The sequence below is a fragment of the Phascolarctos cinereus genome, unplaced genomic scaffold (genome assembly GCF_003287225.1).
Source record: "Phascolarctos cinereus isolate Bilbo 61053 unplaced genomic scaffold, phaCin_HiC Scaffold_9;HRSCAF=440, whole genome shotgun sequence".
Taxonomy (NCBI): Eukaryota; Metazoa; Chordata; class Mammalia; order Diprotodontia; family Phascolarctidae; genus Phascolarctos; species Phascolarctos cinereus.
This window is the reverse complement of record NW_027556402.1, coordinates 257383849-257403591: the sequence shown is the minus strand read 5'-3', so window position 1 is coordinate 257403591 and position 19743 is coordinate 257383849. Positions and strand designations below refer to the sequence as shown.

At 41.1% G+C, this 19743-nt stretch overlaps 1 protein-coding gene across 1 annotated transcript in view; it reads right to left on the bottom strand.

The window, feature by feature from the left end:
* TOP6BL (TOP6B like initiator of meiotic double strand breaks) overlaps positions 1-19743 on the bottom strand; it is a 75585-nt gene that overhangs the window by 36496 nt on the left and 19346 nt on the right. The window contains exons 6-7 of the mRNA XM_078148890.1: positions 19318-19422; positions 4956-4967 (exon numbers count right to left, since the gene is read on the bottom strand). Coding sequence (XP_078005016.1) covers positions 4956-4967; positions 19318-19422 — 117 coding nt within the window. The remainder of the gene's footprint in view (positions 1-4955; positions 4968-19317; positions 19423-19743) is intronic.

Sequence of the window (19743 nt, the reverse complement as noted above, 5' to 3'; positions counted from 1 at the left end):
TATCATATCCATATGTATAGGTATCATAATACACATATATGAAGCACATTATTCAAATACAGTCTGTGTTTGTTTATTCATCAGTCTATAAGTCTGTTGTGGGTAAAGATGAGTGAATGGCAAAACACTGATGAAGTGTTCGCGGTGTGCCAAACACTCTGGTTGTCAAAATGACTATGCCTGGTTTGTATACAGCTCTGGTGATGCCTTAAAGTAATTCCCAGGGAAGGAGTGGCTAGGATTACATGTTCCCAGGCAGATTCATGGGCAGCAACCGTCTTCTCCTCCTGTGGTGCTCACCAAACTCCTTCCTGAGTACCTAGCAAATACTGAAGAGACAGTGTGTTTTGTTGTTTTCTTGGCAGAAGGGTATTCTAACCCACTGGCGCTGCAGCGGGGCTGACTGTCAGACTCTAGGAAAGAAGGTGGCCATCAGGACTCGCAGGGCTGGACTAGGAATTCTAAGGACAGCATCGAACACAAGGAAAGAGCATGAGACCTATAATGCATCCAGCCAATGGCAGCCACTGGCTGAGCTGTCCTTCAGCACCAAGTCAGTAAACAAGGTCTTTTGTCAGTTGTTATGTGGGCACCGGCCGCCCCGCTGCTAACTGCAGACAAGCATGCCCAGCCAGTGACGGGGAAGCAGGGGCTTTAGACTTGTCCTTCTCATCCCCCTCCAGTTTCAACACAAGAAGGGGTACCTGAGGATGGAAGGGGTCTGTCCTTGCTGCTCTGGGAATGCCCACACCACAGGAGCTCTGCCAAATCCCACTGCTACTCCATAACTAGCTGTGTGGCCTTGAACAAGTTACTTTACCTCTATGAGCCCAATTTCCTCCTCTGTAAAGTAGCCTCACAGACATGGCTGAAATGAGATAATGGCAAATAATGGTGCTTTTCAAACCTTCACGTGTAACACATATGAGTTGTTGCTAGATCTTGCCGAAGACAAACTCATGCAGGATCTGGATAAGATTCACATCAGCCCTGTTGTCCTTTCTGCTATGAAGCTGTCCTAAAGATGCTTTCAGTGAGGCTACAGAAGATGAATTTGCATCCAAATATTCCAACTCAATTATAAAAAGGATTTATTTTATACCATCTGTGCAACCGCCTGTAGAGCATTAAATATAAAAGAGTAGTCTTTCCTCACTGTCCTCTGTTCACTTGAGTCATTACCACACCCAAGGACTTCAACATGGACAAGTAGGCATTGAAGCAGCAGTTCAGTAGCTTCAAGGACACAGCCGAGGTCATGGTCATCCAAGACAGGGATGTACAAAGGTCCATCACCTTCACCAGCCCTGTACATGCTACGGATGCCATGCTGGTCAGAAATGGATGAGTGACAGATCAAAGTGGACCATGTGGGAAAGTCATGCCAAGGCTTGAAAGGCAACTCCTTTGGTAGCAGTGACAGGGTGTTTGGCCTACTCCAGAAGGAACAGCAAGGGGGTTACGGCAGGAGAAGTGAAGGAAGATGGAATGGGTACGAACACTATCGCAGTAAAAGCCAGGGAGGCGATTGTGATTCTGGAGACTTGTAGGGTGACAAAGATGACAACTGAGCTGACCTGTGCCACACGGGGTAAAAATTCTTCCTGACTCAAGATGGTCCTTACTTGCGATGGCCCCATTTATAAAGATTTTCTTGAAGCCTCACTGAAACATAATTCCTTTAGATCAATTCTCACCTTCTTTTCCCTTCATCGGTCTCTTAGTTTGCTACGTGGGGTATATGGAGTATTGAGGGAGGACTAGCACCTCTGGAGTGAGGGCTCGCTAAGCTCTTTTCAGAGCTGCTCATCCACCGTTGGTGTCCAACTGGTTACCCAACTCTCACTTGTGGTTTCAAGAAGCTGTAGCATGAGCAACAGCAGCCACACCCTAGTAGAACCATCTTAGTAAAAGCAGATAGGCTAAACTGGGTTAAGGGTAACTGACAGGCCTCAAACCTGTTGGTGAGGGAAGGGGATGTCTACCCCAAGCATCTGAAGACTTTCCTTGGCTGAACGGGTGGATAAGAACAATTTGTTCTAACAGCTATGAAGGTGGCTAAAGCAGATGCTGTGGAGTACCTAAAGCTTGGTCAGTCATTGAAGATGCCAAGGTCAACCACCGCATCCCAGGCCATTGCCAGTCATCTTGGCTTTTTTCTCTCCACTGGCCTTCAATGACTCACTAAGAAAGAGTGAGGCTGACAACTTTGTGCAGTTCTGCCTTACTTAAATCCAATTTACGTGTGAGTCAACACATCACTCTGTGATGTCACTGGTCCTCTTTGAAATGAAGAACAAGCGGCAAGTTTGCTACATGCTGGCCTGGAGTTCTCTAATAAGACATTCCACACAAACTTTCATTAAGAAAGCTTCAGTCATTCCTCAGGGTTTTAAAATCCATTTGGGAGAGTTTTATTTTTACCTCTTGATAACACAGTCATGCACCTTCTAGTTTGCAGGGTTTCTGGCCTTGCCTTAGTTCTTCTCCAGCTGAGAAACTTGGACAAGGCTGTTGCAATGCTTTGCTTCCTTAGCAGGCAGCAAGCAGGTGTCTAGGCTACTTGGTCTGCCTGATTTGATAATACATTTTTTTTCATTTAAAATTTTTATTTTCAGTTCCAAATTCTTATCCTCCCTGTACCCTTCCCCCAATCATTGGGAAGGCAAGAAATATGATATCCATTATGTATGTATGTGTGTGTAGTCATGCAAAATATATTTATACATTGGCCATGTTGCAAAAAAAAAAAAAAGGAAAGAAAAATAAAGAGGAAAAAAAGGTTTTCATCTGCACTCAGAGTTCATCCATGCTCTGTCTGGCGGTGGATAGCATTTTTCAATATAAGTCCTTTGGAATTGTCTTAGATCACTGTATTGACTAGAATAGCTAAGTCTTTCACTATGGATTATTGTTACAATATTGCTGTTACTGTGTGAATTGTTCTCCTGGTTCTGCTCACTTTATTTTACATCAGTTCATATAAGTCTTCCCAGATTTTTCTGAAACCACCCCCTTCATCTTTTCTTATAATGCAATGGTATTCCATCACATTTATATGTGACAACTTGTTCAGCCATTTCCCAGTTGATGGGCATTCCCCTGGTTTCCAATTCTTTGCCACCACACAAAAAGAGTTGCTATAGATATTTTTGTACATGTGGGTACAAAAATAGTCCCTTTTTATCTCTTTGGGGGTGTAGCCCAAGAAGCAGTATTGCTGAGTTAAAGGGTCTGCACAGTCTAATAACCTTTGGGGCATAGTTTCAAATGGCCTTCCAGAATGGTTAGACTAGTTTCACAGCTCTACCAACAGTGCACTAATGTATCTGTTTTCCCACATCATCTCCAGCATTTGTCATTTTCGTTTTCTGTCGTGTCAACCAATCTGATGGATGTGAGGTGGTGTCTCAGAACAGTTTTAATTTTATTTAATTATTAGTGACTTGGAGTATTTTTATATGGCCATTGACAGCTTGGATTTCTTCTGAAAACTGCCTATTTATATCCTCTATTTGTCAGTTAGGGGAATAAAAGGTATTTTTTTTTATTGCCACTCCTTACAAATTTCCAACGGATAGATCTGAGATTTATCATGAGAAGTTTTTGAAAACATTTGTATATTTTTTTTTATTTGGATGAGAAACCCTTGTATTCTGGCTTTGCAAGATAAGAAGGCAAATGAAATACAGTTTTAGACTACAGTGATACTCCAAAGCACGTCTGTGATGTCCTGAAGGCTATTTATGGGCCAAAGAGCTATGGTGCAGCTCACCTACTCAGTGCCAATGGAGCCACATTGATCAGTGATGACATGATCCTGGAGAGATGGGCTGAACGCTTCCACACTGTTCTCAACAGGCCATCATCAATCGATGCTGAAGCCACTGACCATACACTTCAGGCTGAAGTCAATCTCTCCCTAGCTGACTTTCCAATTGAAGGTCACTGAATGTTTTCAAAACTGAAGGTTTTGAATGCCATTAAGCTCCTCTCATGTGGCAAATCACCTGGTGCTGATTCTATTCCAGCAGAGATCTACAAGGCAGGGGTCTGCTGCTCGTACAAAAACTGGCTGAAATTTTCCAGGTTACATGGCAAGAGGAGGTTATCCCCCAGGAGTCCAAAGATACCTCCATTGTTCATCTCTATAAAAGTCAAGGAAATAGATTGTCCTGTGACAATCACAAGGGGATCTCTCTCTTGGTCACGGTTGGCATGATTCTTGCCAGAGTACTCCATAATAGGCTGATCCTTCACTTGGAAGATGGTCATCTACCCGAGAGGGCTTCAGAAAGGGCCAAGGAATGGCCAATATGGTTTTTGCTGCCCGACAATTCCAGAAGAAATGCCAGGACCAGAAGAGAGGTCTGTACCCAACATTCATTGATCTGACCAAGGCCTTTGATACTGTCAGTCATGAAGGCTTGCAGAAGATAACGACAAAATTTGGTTGCCCAGAGAAGTTCATCAGTCTTGTACATCAGTTTCATGATGGCATGCTTGCACAGATTCTGATTAATGGATGATGCTTTCAAGCTTTCCCAGTCATCAATGGAGTGAAGCAAGACTATGTGCTTGCTCGCATGCTTTTTAGCATGATGTTTTCAGCAATGTCGTCAGACACCGTCAACGAGGGTGAAAACGGCATCAAAGTCAGCTACGGCCCTGATGGTAAATTATTTAACTTGAAAAGGCTACAAGCCAAGACTAAAGTGGAGGGAGAACTGCTGCATGATTTTTTGTTTGCAGATGATTGTACACTCCATGCTACCTTTGAGGCTGACATGCAACAAAGTTTAGATCAATTCTCTGCTGCTTGTGCTAATTTTGGCCTAACAATTAACACCAAGAAAACACAGGTTCTTCACTAGCCAGCACCACACCATCCATCTATGGAACCATCAGTTATAACAAACGGAGAAATTTTGAATACCGTGGATAAGTTCCCTTACCTTGCCAGTACACTTTCCAGGGATGTACATACAGATGATGAGATTGATGCACACATTGCCAGAGATAGTTCAGTGTTTGGGAGGCTCTGAAGGAAAGTGTGGGAGAGAAAAGGTATTAGACTGCCAACCAAACTGAAGGTCTACAAAGCCGTTGTGCTGACCTCTTTCTTGTATGCCTGTGAAATATGGACAGTATTCCAGCAACATGCCAGGAAACTGAACTGCTTCCATTTGAATTGTCTCAGGAAAATTCTGAAGATCACCTTGCAAGATAAGGTCCTTTCTCAAAATAAGCTGTCAAGCATTCAAACTCTGCTGCAGAAAGTGCAACTCTGATGCTCTGGCCATGTTGTTCAAATGCCAAACATATGTTTCCATATAAGACTACTTTACAAAGAACTCACACAAGCCAAGTGTTCATACGGAGGTCAGAAGAAGTGATACAAGGGGCAGCTAGGTGGCCCAGTGGATAGAGCACCAGCCCTAGATTCAGGAGGACCTGAGTTCAAATCTGGCCTCAGACACATAACACTTACAAGCTGTGTGACCTTGGGCAAGTCACTCAACCCCATTGCCTAACACCCCCCCAAAAAAAGAAGTGATACAAGGACATTCTCGAGGTCTCTCTGAAGAACTCTGTGAGGCATAGGAGACATGGCAAAGGACCGCCCAGCATGGCCTGCCCACATTGAAGAAGGCTTTGCGCTCTATGAGCAAAGCAGAATTACAGTAGCTCAAAAGAAGCATGAGATGCACAAATGAACTCCAAATGTTCATGTGAACTATTTGTGCCCAACCTATGATAGAGCCTTCCGAGCTCATATCATTCTGGTCCTCCTTGAGAATGAAGGACAGCAACCAACCATTTGGATTCAGTAAGCACAATAACACAATTTTCAGCAGACTCTGGAAAATTGTTTCTCTAAATATTAGGGATTAAAATCATTCAAGCCTTCTTTAACTGCTCCTGATGATTTCCCTTTCTACCTGGTAAAAAGGGGAACTTGAGAGATGCTTCATTTAATCAAATTACCAAAAGGGCCTTCTACTCTTGGTCTAATTATTACCATAATCAATTTTGGGAGAATTCTTTCCTGGGTTAATAAGGTCTCTTGCTTTATTTTTTAACATTCTAATTTATTATTTATTTGTATTTAGCATTCTTTCCTTTTTCAGTTTTAGGTTCCAATTTCCTTCCCTCTCATTCCCTCCCCCACTCACTGAGAAGGCAATATAACATCAATTATACATATGAAATCATGCAAAACATATTTCCATATTAGTCACATTTTTAAAAAAGCAAGAAAATAAGGTGAGAAAATTCTACTTCAATTTGCGCTCAGAGTTCATCAGTTCTCTCTCTGGAGGTAGATGGCATTTTTTTTCATCACAAGTCCTTTGGAGTTGTCTTGGATCATTGTATAGATCAGAGTAGCCAAGTGTTTCATCATCACATCACTGATCATCATTACAACTTTGCTGTTATTGTGCAGAATGATCTCCCGGTTCTTCTCACTTCACTTTGCATCAGTTCATATAGGTCTTGCCATGTTTTTTTTTTCTGTAGCCTCCCCCCTCATCATTTCTTATAGCACAATCATATTCCATCACAATCATAAGCCCCAACTTGTTCATCCATTCCCCAACAACTGATCAGCACCCCCTCACTTTCCAATTCTTTGCCACTACAAAAAGAGTTGCTATAAATATTTTGTACATATAGGTCCTTTTCCTTTGATCTCCTTGGGACATAAGCCTAGTAGTTTTATTACTGGGTCAAAGAATATGCATAGTTTTGTAGACCTTTGGGCATAGTTCCAAATTGTTCTCCAGAATGGCTGGAACAGTTCACTACTCCACCAGCAATTCATTAGTATACCTATTTTTCCCTCATCTCCTCCAACATTCATCATTTCTGATAGGTGTGAGATGGTACCTGAATTGTTTTCATTTGCATTTCTCTAATCAATAGTGATTTAGACCATTTTTTTTGATCACTATAGATAGCTTTGATTTTTTTCTTCTGAAAACTACCTGTTTATATCCTTCGACCATTTATCAACTGGAGAATGACTTATTTTTATAAATTTGACTCAGCTCTATACCCAATAAATATTTGAGAAATGAGGCTTTTATTAGAGAAACTTGCTGTAACAATTTTTTATGTTGCTTTATTGCCTATGGTACCTTTTAGCATAACATAACTTCCTTGATTATCTCTTTTAATTAGGTCCATTTTTGCTTTTGCTTCATCTGAGATCATGATTGCTACTCCAGCCATTTTTACTTTAAATAAATCTTATTAGATTCTGCTCCAGCCCTTTATTTTAACTCTGTGAGTGTTTTTCTGTTTCAAGTGTGTCTCTCATAAACAACATATTGTTGGATTCTGGTTTCTCATTTACTCTGCTATCACTTCCATTGTATGGTCAAGCTCATCCCATTTACGTTCATAGTCACGATTACTATGTATTTCCCCCCATCCCATTTTCCTCTGTTTCTTCCTCTCTATTTTTATTCTGTCCCTCCTCAAAAATCTATTTTGCTTCTAACCACTGCTCCCCTTAATCCACCCACCTTTTTTTCTCATTCCACCCCTTTCTCCTTTCCCCTTCCCCTCTTATTTCCTTACTGTGCAAGTCACATTTCTATACATAACTGAATGTGTATATATATTCTTCCCTCTTTGAACCAATTCTGATGAGAGTGAGGTTCAAGCATTGCCTACTCCCCAACTTTCCCCTTCATTGTAAAAGCTCTTCCCTGTGCACCTCTTTTCTGTAAGAAAAATTTCCCCATTCTGACTCGCCCTTCTCCCTTTCCCCGGCGCATCCCTCTTTCTTACACCCTCATTTTTTTTGGCGATCATTCCAACAATCAACTCATAATCATGTCCTCTGTCTATGTAACCTTCTTTTAACTGCTCTAATAATGATAAAGTTCTTAGGAATTACATGTGCCATCTTCCCATATAGGAATATAAAAAGCTTAACCTTATTGAGTCCATTATGATTACTATTCGATGTTTACCTTTTTATGCTTCTCTTGGGTCTTCTGTTTGAATGTAAAATTTCAGCTCTGGTCTTTTGATCAGGAATGTTTGGAAGTCCTCTATTTCATTAAACATTCATTTCCCCCTGAAAGATTATACTCAATTTTGCTTGGTAGGTTATTCTTGGTTATAATCCTGCCTCCTTTGTCCTTTGGAATATCATTCCAAGACCTCTGCTCCTTTAATGTGGTAAATCTTGTGTTATCATGACTGTGCCTCCACCATATTCGAATTGTTTCTTTCTGGCTGCTTGAAGTATTTTTTTCTTTGACCTAGGTACTCTACAATTTAACTGTAATATTCCTGGGAGTTTTCATTTTGAGATCTCTTTCAGGAAGTGATCAGTGGATTCTTTTAATTTCTATTTTACCCTCTGGGTCTAAGATATTGGGGCAGTTTTTATGATTTCTTGAAATATGTCTAGGTTCTTTATTTGATGAGGGCTTTCAAGTAGTCCAATAATTGTAAATTATCTCTCCTCGATCTATTTTCCAGGTGAGTTGTTTTTTCCAATGAGATATTTCACACTTTCTTCTATTTTTCATTCTTTTGACTTTTATTGTTTCTTGATGTCTCATGGAGTCACTGATTTCCAGTTGCCCAATTCTAACTTCTAAGGAATTATTTTATTCAGTGAATTTTTGTACCTCCTTTTCCATTTGGCCCATTCTGCTTTTTAAAGAGTTCTCTTCAGTGAATTTTTGTACCTCTCTTATCATTTGGCCAGTTCTGGTTTTTGTTTGTTTTTTAGGCAATTAGGGTTAAGTGACTTGCCCAGGGTCACACAGCTAGTAAGTGTCAAGTGTTTGGTCTGAGGCCAGATTTGAACTCAGGTCCTCCTGACTTCAGGGCCAGTGCTCTATCTACTGCACCACCTAGCTGCCCCCCAATTCTGTTTTTTAAAGTATTACTTTTTTTCTTTCAGTTTTTGTGTCTCTTTTGCCAAGCTGTTAATTCTCTTTTCATAATTTTCTTTCATCACTCTCTTCCTCCCCCCCCCAAATTTTCCTCTACCACTCTTATCTCTTTAATCCTTCCAAGAATTCTTGTTGGGCTTGGGTCCAATTAGCATTTTCCTTTGAGGATTTGGTTGTACCTGTTTTCATACTGTTGTCTTCTGAGTTTATTTCTTGGTCTTCCCTTCCACTGTAGTAGCTTTTTATGATCAAATCTTTCTTTTTAATTGTTTGCTCACTTTTCCAGCCTATTTCTTTTTACTTTTAACTTTATGTTAAAGTTGGGCTTTGTTCATCTAGGGGTGGGGAGGCGCTATGCCAAGTTTCAAACTTTTTCGTGCTGTGTTTTCAGAGCTAGTTCTGAGGGGCCTGCAAGTTTCAGGAGCTCCCAAGGTGGTGTGATCCTGGGAGAGACATGGACATTGATCTTCTGGTCTACACTCTGGTCTTTACCCAGGAAGGGCCCTGGTCCCTTGCAGCTGCAAGCACTACTGTTCCTCTTTGCTTTGGTACTGTGACTATGGCCCCTGCTCCTTTGTGACCAACTCCCAGAGCTTCTTTCTACCCTGGGATTGTCACCCAGAACTGTGTAAGGGCAGGAGAGTTGCCAATCAGTGCAAGCTGTACCCGGTGCCATCAAAGGGTGCCTTGTAAACTCTTTCTGACCATTTGTTAGACCCCTTACCTACCTTACCCATCTCTGGGCTGAGAGCTTCTAAATGTGCAGCTGCTGCCATGTATATGGGCTCTGGACAGCCTCCCTGCTGTTGCCACAGACTTCTCCTACTGACCTCTTAAGTTGTCTTAGTCGGGAAAAATGCCCCACCCTGACCTTTTGTTGGCTCTGCTGCTTCCAAATTTGATCTGAGGAATTATTTTACAATTTTGTTTTTTGTTTTGTTGGTTAGGCAATTGGGTTTAAGTGACTTGCCCAGAGTCACACGGCTAGTGAGCGTTACGTGTCTGAGGCTGGATTTGAACTCAGGTCCTCCTGACTTCAGGGCCGGTGCTCTATGCACTACACCATCTAGCTGCCCCATTTTAAAGTTATTTGGAGGGGAACGTTCAAAGATTCAGCAGGGTGGTTGCCCCTAATCTGCCATCTTGGCTTTGACAGGTCTCTTGCTTTAGAAAGTGGTTAGGTCTTCAAAAATGACGATGTAAAAAGATTTCAGTGTAGAACCTTCTTTCCAAATGGATATTTTGAAAAACTGGTAAGGTTTCTCATTCAGAAGAATCTAAAGACTTCAGACTATGACACTACTTTTGTAATGTTTTCAAAAGGAGAAAGGGAAGAAATTAGTATGGTTTTATACCTCCAGATGGGTCTTATGAAATGACTAAGATTCAACAGTGGAATCAAAGCACCTCCTATTAGCAACAGTTACATGAACTCAGTCAGTGATATTTTGAAAAGAAGCAATGAACAAATAGCCGCAGACTTATGGAAACAGAATGGTTTCTGATGGCAGTTTGAGACCAGGTCATCATTATTAGAAATTATAGAAGTGTTGCCTTTAAGGAACCTAGACGTATCTGTATAGAGGGCAGGTAGGTGGTACAATCGATAGAGCACTGGGCCTGTAATCAGGAACACCTGAGTTCAAATCCAGCCTCAGACACTTACTGTGTAACCCTGGGCAAGTCCTGGGGATAATGATAGCACCTACCTCCCAGCTCTGTTGTGAGATCAAATGAGATAATAATTGTAAAGTGCTTAGCACAGTCCCTGGTATATAGTAAGTGCTATATAAACTTTAGCTATCATAATTATTTTTATTATTATTATAAAACAAGAAAAAAATAGAAAGGAGAGAACAAGACTCATGACAGAATCTTGGGGAACACGCACAATTAGGATACATGACATAGAAATGAAGAGCTAGCAAAGAAGACTGAAAAGCAGTAGTCAGACAGAGTGGAAGAGAACCAGGAGAGAGCAGTATCATTAAAACTCAAAAGAAAAAAAATGTTGCTTTAGAACCCTAATGTCATCAGGGGTCACAGAGGGAGCAAAAAGAAAAAAGGATCTGCAAATGATTTTGTTATGTTCCAATGATACTGAGGGAAGAAATAAAAGGGAAGGAAAAAGGAAAACCCAGAGAGAGCATTTAGAAGAAGAGGGTGGTCAACAGTGTTGTGCTCAACAGAGAAGTTAAGAGGGATGAGGACTCAAAGAAGACCATAAAATATGGCAGTTAGGAGATGATTGGTAACCTTGGAGAAAGCACTTTTAGCTAAGTGATAAAGAGAAGGGAAAATGGAGTCAAGGAGTTCAGGCAGCTTTTTCTAAGAGTTTGGTTGAAAATGGGGAGAGATTCAGAATGATAACTAAACAGGATGCTAGGGTCTAGTGAAGGCTTAGACTTGGAGATGTTTGAAAGCAATAGAGAAGGATCCAGTAGAAAGAAGTTGGGGAGCTTAGATTCTTAAAATCTAGCACTGCTCAAATTCACAGAATCTAGCCAACAGCTTCATAATGTTTAGACTCCGTAAGAGTCTGTCCAATATGCCAGATGTTCTAATAAATCTTGTCTTTGGCTGAAATAAGGCTTGGGTCAAATTCTTTCAGGCAGTACCTGCATGTTTTGATTTTTGGGGTCCCACCCAGCACCCCTAAACCCCTAACTAAACCTCAACATTTTGGTGGCCCATACGGGAAAACTGCCTAACCCCAGGTTCTTCTCCAGCCAAGACTGGAAGGTATGTAAGCCTCTCCTCCCCCTCCTTTCTTGCTCTGCAGTTGGGGGTTGCTGTCCAAAGCACCAAGACTTGGAGGTGCTTTTCAGGCACACAGTTCCGAGGCTGCCTCGTACTCAGCCTGATGCTCTCAGGCTCTTGGTCCACTGGGTCAGTTTGAGGCCATGGACCTGGGGACACCTTCCACAGCACAGAGGACAAGGACGGACACCCTCTCCAGAACCGTATGCCCAATTCTGTCCATTCTCTCGGCGCTAGGGAATTGGGGAAAACGGCAGTTGCTTTTTGGTTCCCTGAGGCTTCCTTACTCCCTTCCCTCTACACCTCTGAATCCTCCTTCATGGAGGTTACTGGGAAAGTTAGAACAGCTACAAAGATCTTGGCAGATTCTGGAGTTTTGTGATTGATCATTCAGGAGTTCTGAAACTCCTCCTTACAACCCTGGTCACTCCTTTCTCCCACTCCCTTCCCTTGAGTCAAGAGGGTATCCATTAACCCCTCTCACAGGAGAAGAGAGTTTCACCCTTTCTCCCTCACCTTTGATTTTGTCCTCCCCCACCTGGGGAAAGGAAGGAGGGGTGAGGGCCAGCAGCTACAGCATGGGCCCCACTGGCAATGGCCTTGGGCACTGGGGCAACCTTTGCCTGGAAGCATCATCCAGGTTCCGCACATTCTGCTCAAGGTAAAGAAAATGGCCTCTAAACTTTGGTAAGCACGTTCTTTTAAAGTTGTAGTATTAACTGTTAATGATAAGATGTTGATTCTCTGTGTAAAGTAATTTGGAGGTTTGTTTCAAGTTTCAAATTAGTGAACTTTTTGTATCAGTTATGTCAAGCAACTTTTCATAATTTGGTTACTACTAAAATCATTCAGTTATTGTCTTAATGTGTAAACTAGCCAAAAAAGCTCATTTGGGTTATGGCTTGCTAAGAATTTGCAAGTATATAGAAATCTTCAATAATTGGCTTTTTACACCAGGACAAATTTAAGTTTGAGATGTAAATCCTGGAAAAGTTTATCCTAAGCTGTGATTAGTGAAACTTGCTGTGTGAGGTAAAAGCTCATAGGATTTTACTTTGAGTTGTCTGATGGATCATAATAATCCATTGATAATCAATAATCCACCATCTGAGAGAAATGCCACAAGCTACTCAGAGAATGTGATACTGGTAGGAAGTCAGCATGGGGAAAAGCTGAGAGGACAATTTTAGCCTCAGTCCAAGATGGGAGCCTCCTGGCTCAGCTTCCCCATTATGACTATTAGCCTGAGGGACTGGGAAGATGGTATTACAGCTCTCTAAAATAACAGAGAAGATAGGAGGTGGGGAGGGTTTAGAGGTAAAGGTAACAAGTTCTGTTTTGGACATATTGCGTTTAAGATGCCTATTGGACATCCAATTCAAGATGTCTAAAAGGGAGTTGGAGATAGGAGACTGGAGGTCAGCAAAGACACTGGGGCATGATTGGCTAGTGTGGAGAAATTGCCTGGGAGATCAAGGGGTCAGTCGATTGGAGGTCACATTGTGAATGAGGAATAGGATTATGTAAGGGAAAGCAGAGGGACAGGTGAAAAGCTAACAGATTGTGGTCAGATAAAGGAATTTCAGAATTCTTGAGTGTGGAGGTCGTACATTTATGGATGACGGAAAGATTGATGTCATGACCATCTTTGCATATGGCTAAGGTAGAGTGGAGGAGTAACTCATGGGAAGTGAGTAGGTTGAGGAACTGAGTGGCTAAGCTATTTGAGGGAGAGTCAATATGTATGTTGAAGTCCTCTGGTATGAGGTCAGAAGGTGGGGTGAAGAGAAAAATTGTGAGCCAGGTTATCAACTTCACTGAAGGAAGAGCAATGACCTAAGGATTCTGTAGCCAATAGCTACCAGGATTTTGATTGGTTGGTAGATATGAATGGCATGAATCTCAAAGGAAGAGAGGCTACTGAGTGAAGGAGGACGAGGAAGAACCTGGAAGTGACAATGGGGAGCAAGGAGTCTCTCAACTCCCCCTGCCCTAAACAATGCGCCAGGGAGGATGAGTGAAGGTGCAGCCAGGACAGGAAAGGGTGGCCAGGGAACCTGTATCATCATGGGGAGCCAGGTTTCAGTAAGAGCTAGAAGATGGAAGGATTGGGAGAGAAAAAGATTTAAAAGATGAGAAGTTGTTGACTATGGCACAGGCTTTCCAGAAGGCACAGTAGAAGGGCTAGGTGGATTCAGATAAAATTTTAGGGTGAGAGGGTGGAGGGGGATAGGAATAAGGAATAGGGTGGCTGGGGTGTGGAATGGGATTTGGAAAATGATCGATGAGTTCAGAGTCACTGAGATGTGAAGGATATGACCAGGGTGAGAATGTTCATCATCGAATGGAGGGCACCACTCTGCACCCTCAAAGAACAGGCACAGCAGGGGATGGGGCGCCTGAAGTCAAAGGAAGGGTCGCTCTTCTTTGCCCAGAAGGTTCTCTACCTCATAGTTGGGAGACTGGGCTGGCAGCAGGAGGTGGAAGTTGCCTTGTGCGGGGCCGGACTGAAGTGGTTGCTTTGGTGCAGATGGAAGACTTCTGGTCCTGCCCCTAACAGCCTTACCTCAGGAAACACTCTACTAGCAGGAGATAGGTAGATAGATTCCTATTAAAAACATTCTAAAGCACAGGTATAAATGGACTTTGCCTTAAAATGATAAGAAGCATTTACCTGAAATCACCAGCAAGTATTGTTTGCAATGGGGATAAACTAGAAGCCTTAATAAGATCAGGAGTGAAATAAAGATTTCCATTAGCATTAATATTATTCAATATTGTATCAGAAATTCCAGCAACAGCAATAAGAGAAGAAAAAGAAATTAAAGGAATCAGAAGGGGCAATGAAGTAATAAAACTATCTCTCTTTGCAGACAACATGATGATATACTTGAAAAATCCTAGAGATTTAACTAAAAAGTTAGTTGAAACAATTAATAATTTTAGCAAAGTAGCAGGATATAAAATAAACCCAAATAAATCATCAGCATTTCTATACATCACCAACAAATCCCTTAAGAAATAATAAGAGATACCTCATTTTAAAATAACTGTAGACTGTATAAAATACCTGGGCCTATACCTGCCAAGACAAACCCAGGAACTACACGAACATAATTATAAAACATTTTTTATACAAACAAAGTCAGATTTAAATAACTGGAGAAATATTAAGTGTTCGTGGGTGGGCAGAGCCAATATAATAAAAATGACAATTCTACCTAAACTAATCTACTTATTCAATGCCATCCCAATTAAATTACCAAAAAAATTATTTCACTGAGCTAGAAAAATAATAATAAAATTCATTTGGAAGAACAAAAGGTCAAGAATATCAAAGGAATTAATGAAAAAAATTTAAAGGAAGGAAGTTTAGCAGTACCAGATCTTAAACTTATAAGGCAGTAGTTATCAAAACTATCTGGTACTGGCTAAGAACGAGAAAGGTGGATCAGTGTAACAAAGTAAACATACAATATACAGTTGTAAATGATTATAGTAACCTTGTTTTTCGACAAATGCAAAGAGCAAAGCTTTGGGGATAAGAACACACTAGTTGGCAAAAACTGTTGGGAAAACTGGAAAGTCGTCTGGCAGAAATTGGGCATAAATCAATATCTTGTACCACTTACCAATATAAGGTCAAAATGGACACAAGACCTAGATATAAAGGGAGATTTCATAAGAAAACTAGAAGAATATGGGAACACATTACCTATCAGATTTGTGGATGGGAGAAGAATTTACAAATAAACAAGAGAGAGAGAGAGCATTGTGAGATGTAAAATGGATAATTTTGATTACATTAAATCAAAACATTTCTGTACAAATAAAACCAATGTAGCCAAGATTAAAAGGAAAGCAGAATATTGGGAGGGGGGAAATTTTATAGACAATTTCTCAGATAAAGGTGTCATATCTCAAATACATGGAGAACTCTGTCAAATTTATAAGAATACGAGTCATTCTCCAACTGATAAATGGTCAAAGGATATGAACAGACAGTCTTTTGATGAAGAAATCAAAACTATTATACAGTCATATAAAAATATTCAAAATCATTATTGATAAAGAAATGCAAATTAAAACAACTTTGAGATATCTTACACCCATCAGATTGGCTAAAATGATAGAAGGGGAAAATGATAAATGTTGGAGGGGATGTAGAAAAATTGGGACATTAATACACTATTGTGGAACTGTAAACTGATCCAACCTATTTGGAGATCAATCTGGAATTACACCCAAAGAATTACAAAACTGTATATCCTTTGACCCAGTAATAACACTATTACATCTGTTTCCCAAGGTGATCAAGAAAAAGGAAAAGAACCTAGACGCTCTAAAATATTGATAGCAGCTCTCTTTGTGATGGCAAAGAACTAGAAATTGAGGGGATGCCCACCAACTGGGAAATGGCTGAACAAGTTGTGGTATATGATTGTGATGGAATACTGCTGTACTGTACGAAAATGATGAGCCGGTAGATTTTAGAAAAACATGGAAAGATTTGCATGAAATAATGAAAAGTGAAGTGAGTAGAACCAAGAGAACATTGTATACAGTAACAACAATATTGTTAGAAGTATAATTTTGAACAACCAAGTCTTTCTGAGTATTATAAATCCTCAAATCAACAATGGTTGTCCTTCATTCTTGAAGAGGGCCAAAGTGACATCACTATGTTAGAGTCAAGTTACAGTGTGTCTGACTGTGGCTGATCAGACCAATGCTCAAATCAACCACAAAGAACCTATGAAGGAAGATGCTATCCATCTCCAAAGAAAGAACTGATAAACAGAAGTATACATAGGATAGTTTTACATATATTTGTAAATCTGTGTTAAATGATCATCTTCTCTAGGGCGGGGTGGGGAGAAAAAGAGGGGCAAAGTTTGGAACTTAAAATGTAACAAAACAAATACATTTAATTTTTTGTTTTTTTGTTTTTTCTGTCAAGGCAGTCGGGGTTAAGTGACTTGCCCAGGGTCATACAGCTAGCGAGTGTCATGTGTGACTCTGGGCAAGTCACTTAACCCCAATTGCCTCACCTCCCCCCGAAAAAGAAAGTGCTTACTGAGATAAGCCCCATGTACTCAGTGATCATTTTTTGTGGGCTGCCAACTGCCCTTCCCCCAGGGGCAGAGGCTCTAACATCTGCTTTCAAAGAGACTTTCTTTATAGGGAATACTATTAGGACATGAGCCTTCCTGCTGGATCATGTCAAAATGGTTCTTTATGCATGTAGTTAGTGGGCAGCCAGGACCTTTAAGTCAAGTATTAAGTCAAGCCTTACATGTGACTTTGCAAATCAGAGACCCAGGGAAGTGCTAAACCAAACTCTAATTTGACATTCATGTTGTCCATGTTTTCATTTCATTGTTAAATGTTGAAGTCGTTTTATACATTATGATGGGGAAAAATAGCAATAAGACAATTTTATTGTCTACATACTTTACAGATTAAAATTTTTTCTGTGTCCTTTTATTTCAGAATAATGAAATTTTGCTTAATTGCTTTATAAATCATGAAAATAGAATATTGTAAACTGAAAGAAACCTGGAAGATGTTTTCATAAGAAATATACTAGCCTTTTTATGAAAAAAGAAAAAAAAGAAGTGCTTACTGATTGAAAGAATCAAGATGAAGGAGCCTCTAGATTAGAAGAATGGACACAAGCCAGTAAAGAGAACAAGTACCATCCCATAACACCATGGCTCAACGTTACTGGACAGGGCAAGGTTCTTCCTTATACTATAGAGTCAGACACACCTGAAACAACTGAACAAAAATATCTGCAGGAAAAATACACATGTGAAGAGTCTTTTTGCTCATTAGTCATTGTAGCATTGAGTATTTCTAGAATAGAGGAGTCTTTTATACTATCATTGACTCAAAGGATATCCATCAACTCTCTGAGGATGATGCAAAAGTCAGTACTAAGAAGACAGCCTTTCCAGGTCAAGAAGACATATCTCCAGTGAACCCCAGTGGATTGACGTCTCTATGGAAACAAGCTTCTGGCTCTTCTGAATTGGGCTAAGCACATTCCTCAACGGGATCAGCTCTCTTGAATAGCCAAGCAACTCCCGGCTGGCTGCAGGCTCCACCCTACCTCTGAATGACTCCTCATGACCACCCCCACTAACACAAGTACTTTGGGAACCTTCCCTTTACTTATCTTATGTCTCTGTAGCTTCCTGGATCAGCAAAGGCACACTTTCTTAGAAATGCCTACCTCGGTCTTCGGCAATTACCTTTACTGTTTCGTATTCCCCTAAAGGAGATAAGTCACAACAAGGAATACCTGTTTTCTCAGCATTGTCCTTAAGCCTTCTTAAGAGGTCTATTTTCATCAGTCTGCTAGAAAAGGCTACCAAGGCTTCCTCAATGTTTGATCCACTTAAAGGAGAAAAAATTCCTGCATATCCCAGGGAACCCAAGTCCTCTACTGTTCTGCGTATTCTGAATTCTGTCACTGAAAGTGTTGAATATCTCACGTTTGCATAGCACTTTAAGATCTGTATGATCTCATTTCCTATTCACAACATCATCCCTATTGACAGTTAAGGGAACTCAGTGACTTGCTCAGGTCTGAGACAAGCTGTGAACTCTGATCTCCTGGCTCCAAGAGCAGCATTCTGCCCGCTGTGCCTTTCTGCCTCTCCTCAATGCAGCAGGGATCCACAGGAGGTGGCACAGGGCTCTGAAGAGGATCCTGGCCCTGGAGTCAGGGTGGGGTTCACTTGGGGTGAAAGGACAGCTCATGAATGTCCTGGCTCCAGGACACCAGGCAGATCATCTCTTCTTTCGGAGCTTTCCTTTTCTTATCTATACAATGGGAATAATCGCTGTACTGAGTCTCCAGCAGGGCAGTAGGGAGGAGGGGGATTTGTAAACCTTAACCCACTATAGGAATGTGAAACATTATTATTAACAAATACCAAAAGAGGCATTGCTGCTCAACTTCCTTAGAAGTTCAAAATTCACTTAGGGCAGGGGAAGAGATGCCAAGCTCTTTTTTTCACAGAACCAAAGAATCTCCGAGTCTAAAGAGACTTCTGAAGCCAACTGATCCAACCTCTTCAATTTACAGATAAAGAAAAGGGTATATAATAAGCAGCAGAAATTAGATCTGAAACTAGAATGTTGACCCCGAGAACCAGTGTTCCTACTACCGTACTAAGCTACCAGCCCCTGGCTCTGACCAAGGCTCCTCCCTGTCCCATTCCTCACAAATAATCAGCCACTCTTTGCTTGGAAATTTACAGTGAGAGGGCACCTAACATCTGCCCAGGCAGCCCTTTCTACTTCTGTAGAGTCATATTTGTTTGGAGATTTTTACTCATTTAGAGCCCTAATTTTGCAATTTCCATCCACTATTGCCAGTTTTGTCCTTCAGGGCCAGAGCAAAAATATCTAATCCCTCTTTTACTTCCCAATTCTTCAAATACTTGAAAACAGCTGTCATGTCCCCCTAAATCTTCTCTTCCTTGACTAATCAGCTGGCTGGTCTGGCCTAGGCGAGTTGGTTCTTAAAGCATACCTAGATATTCTGGATCTGGTCCCAGGCCTTGAAGTATGCACAGATCTCTGCTGGGACTCAGTCCTTAGAGCATGTGAGGATACTTACCGCATGATTCTTATGCAACCACATGGGAACTTTGGGGAACTGGTTTCCAGCCATCAGTGACAGAAACAGTTGGTACTGCGTGATGACAAAAAGTTTTCTAATCAGCTGAACAGCCAGAAAAACTAATGACTCAGGAGCTGCTGAGCCAGAACTGACTGCACATAAGTAAGGTATGAAACCCCACTCTCTCAAGTATCTCCTTTGACAGCTCCAAGCGAGAAGAATTGCTTTGAGCTGATGGCAGATTCCTTCACCTGGCCACCATGAGTCCACGTGCATCTGGAACTTCGGATGCTACTGCGTTCATTCTTTCCTGATATTAAGAAAATGTGTATTTTGAGATGGGCATTTCAAGTGAGTCTCAGTGATCCAGAGTGGCAGCAGAGGTTGTGGTAATTAGCAGAGGAAGTCTCTACAGATGGCTAA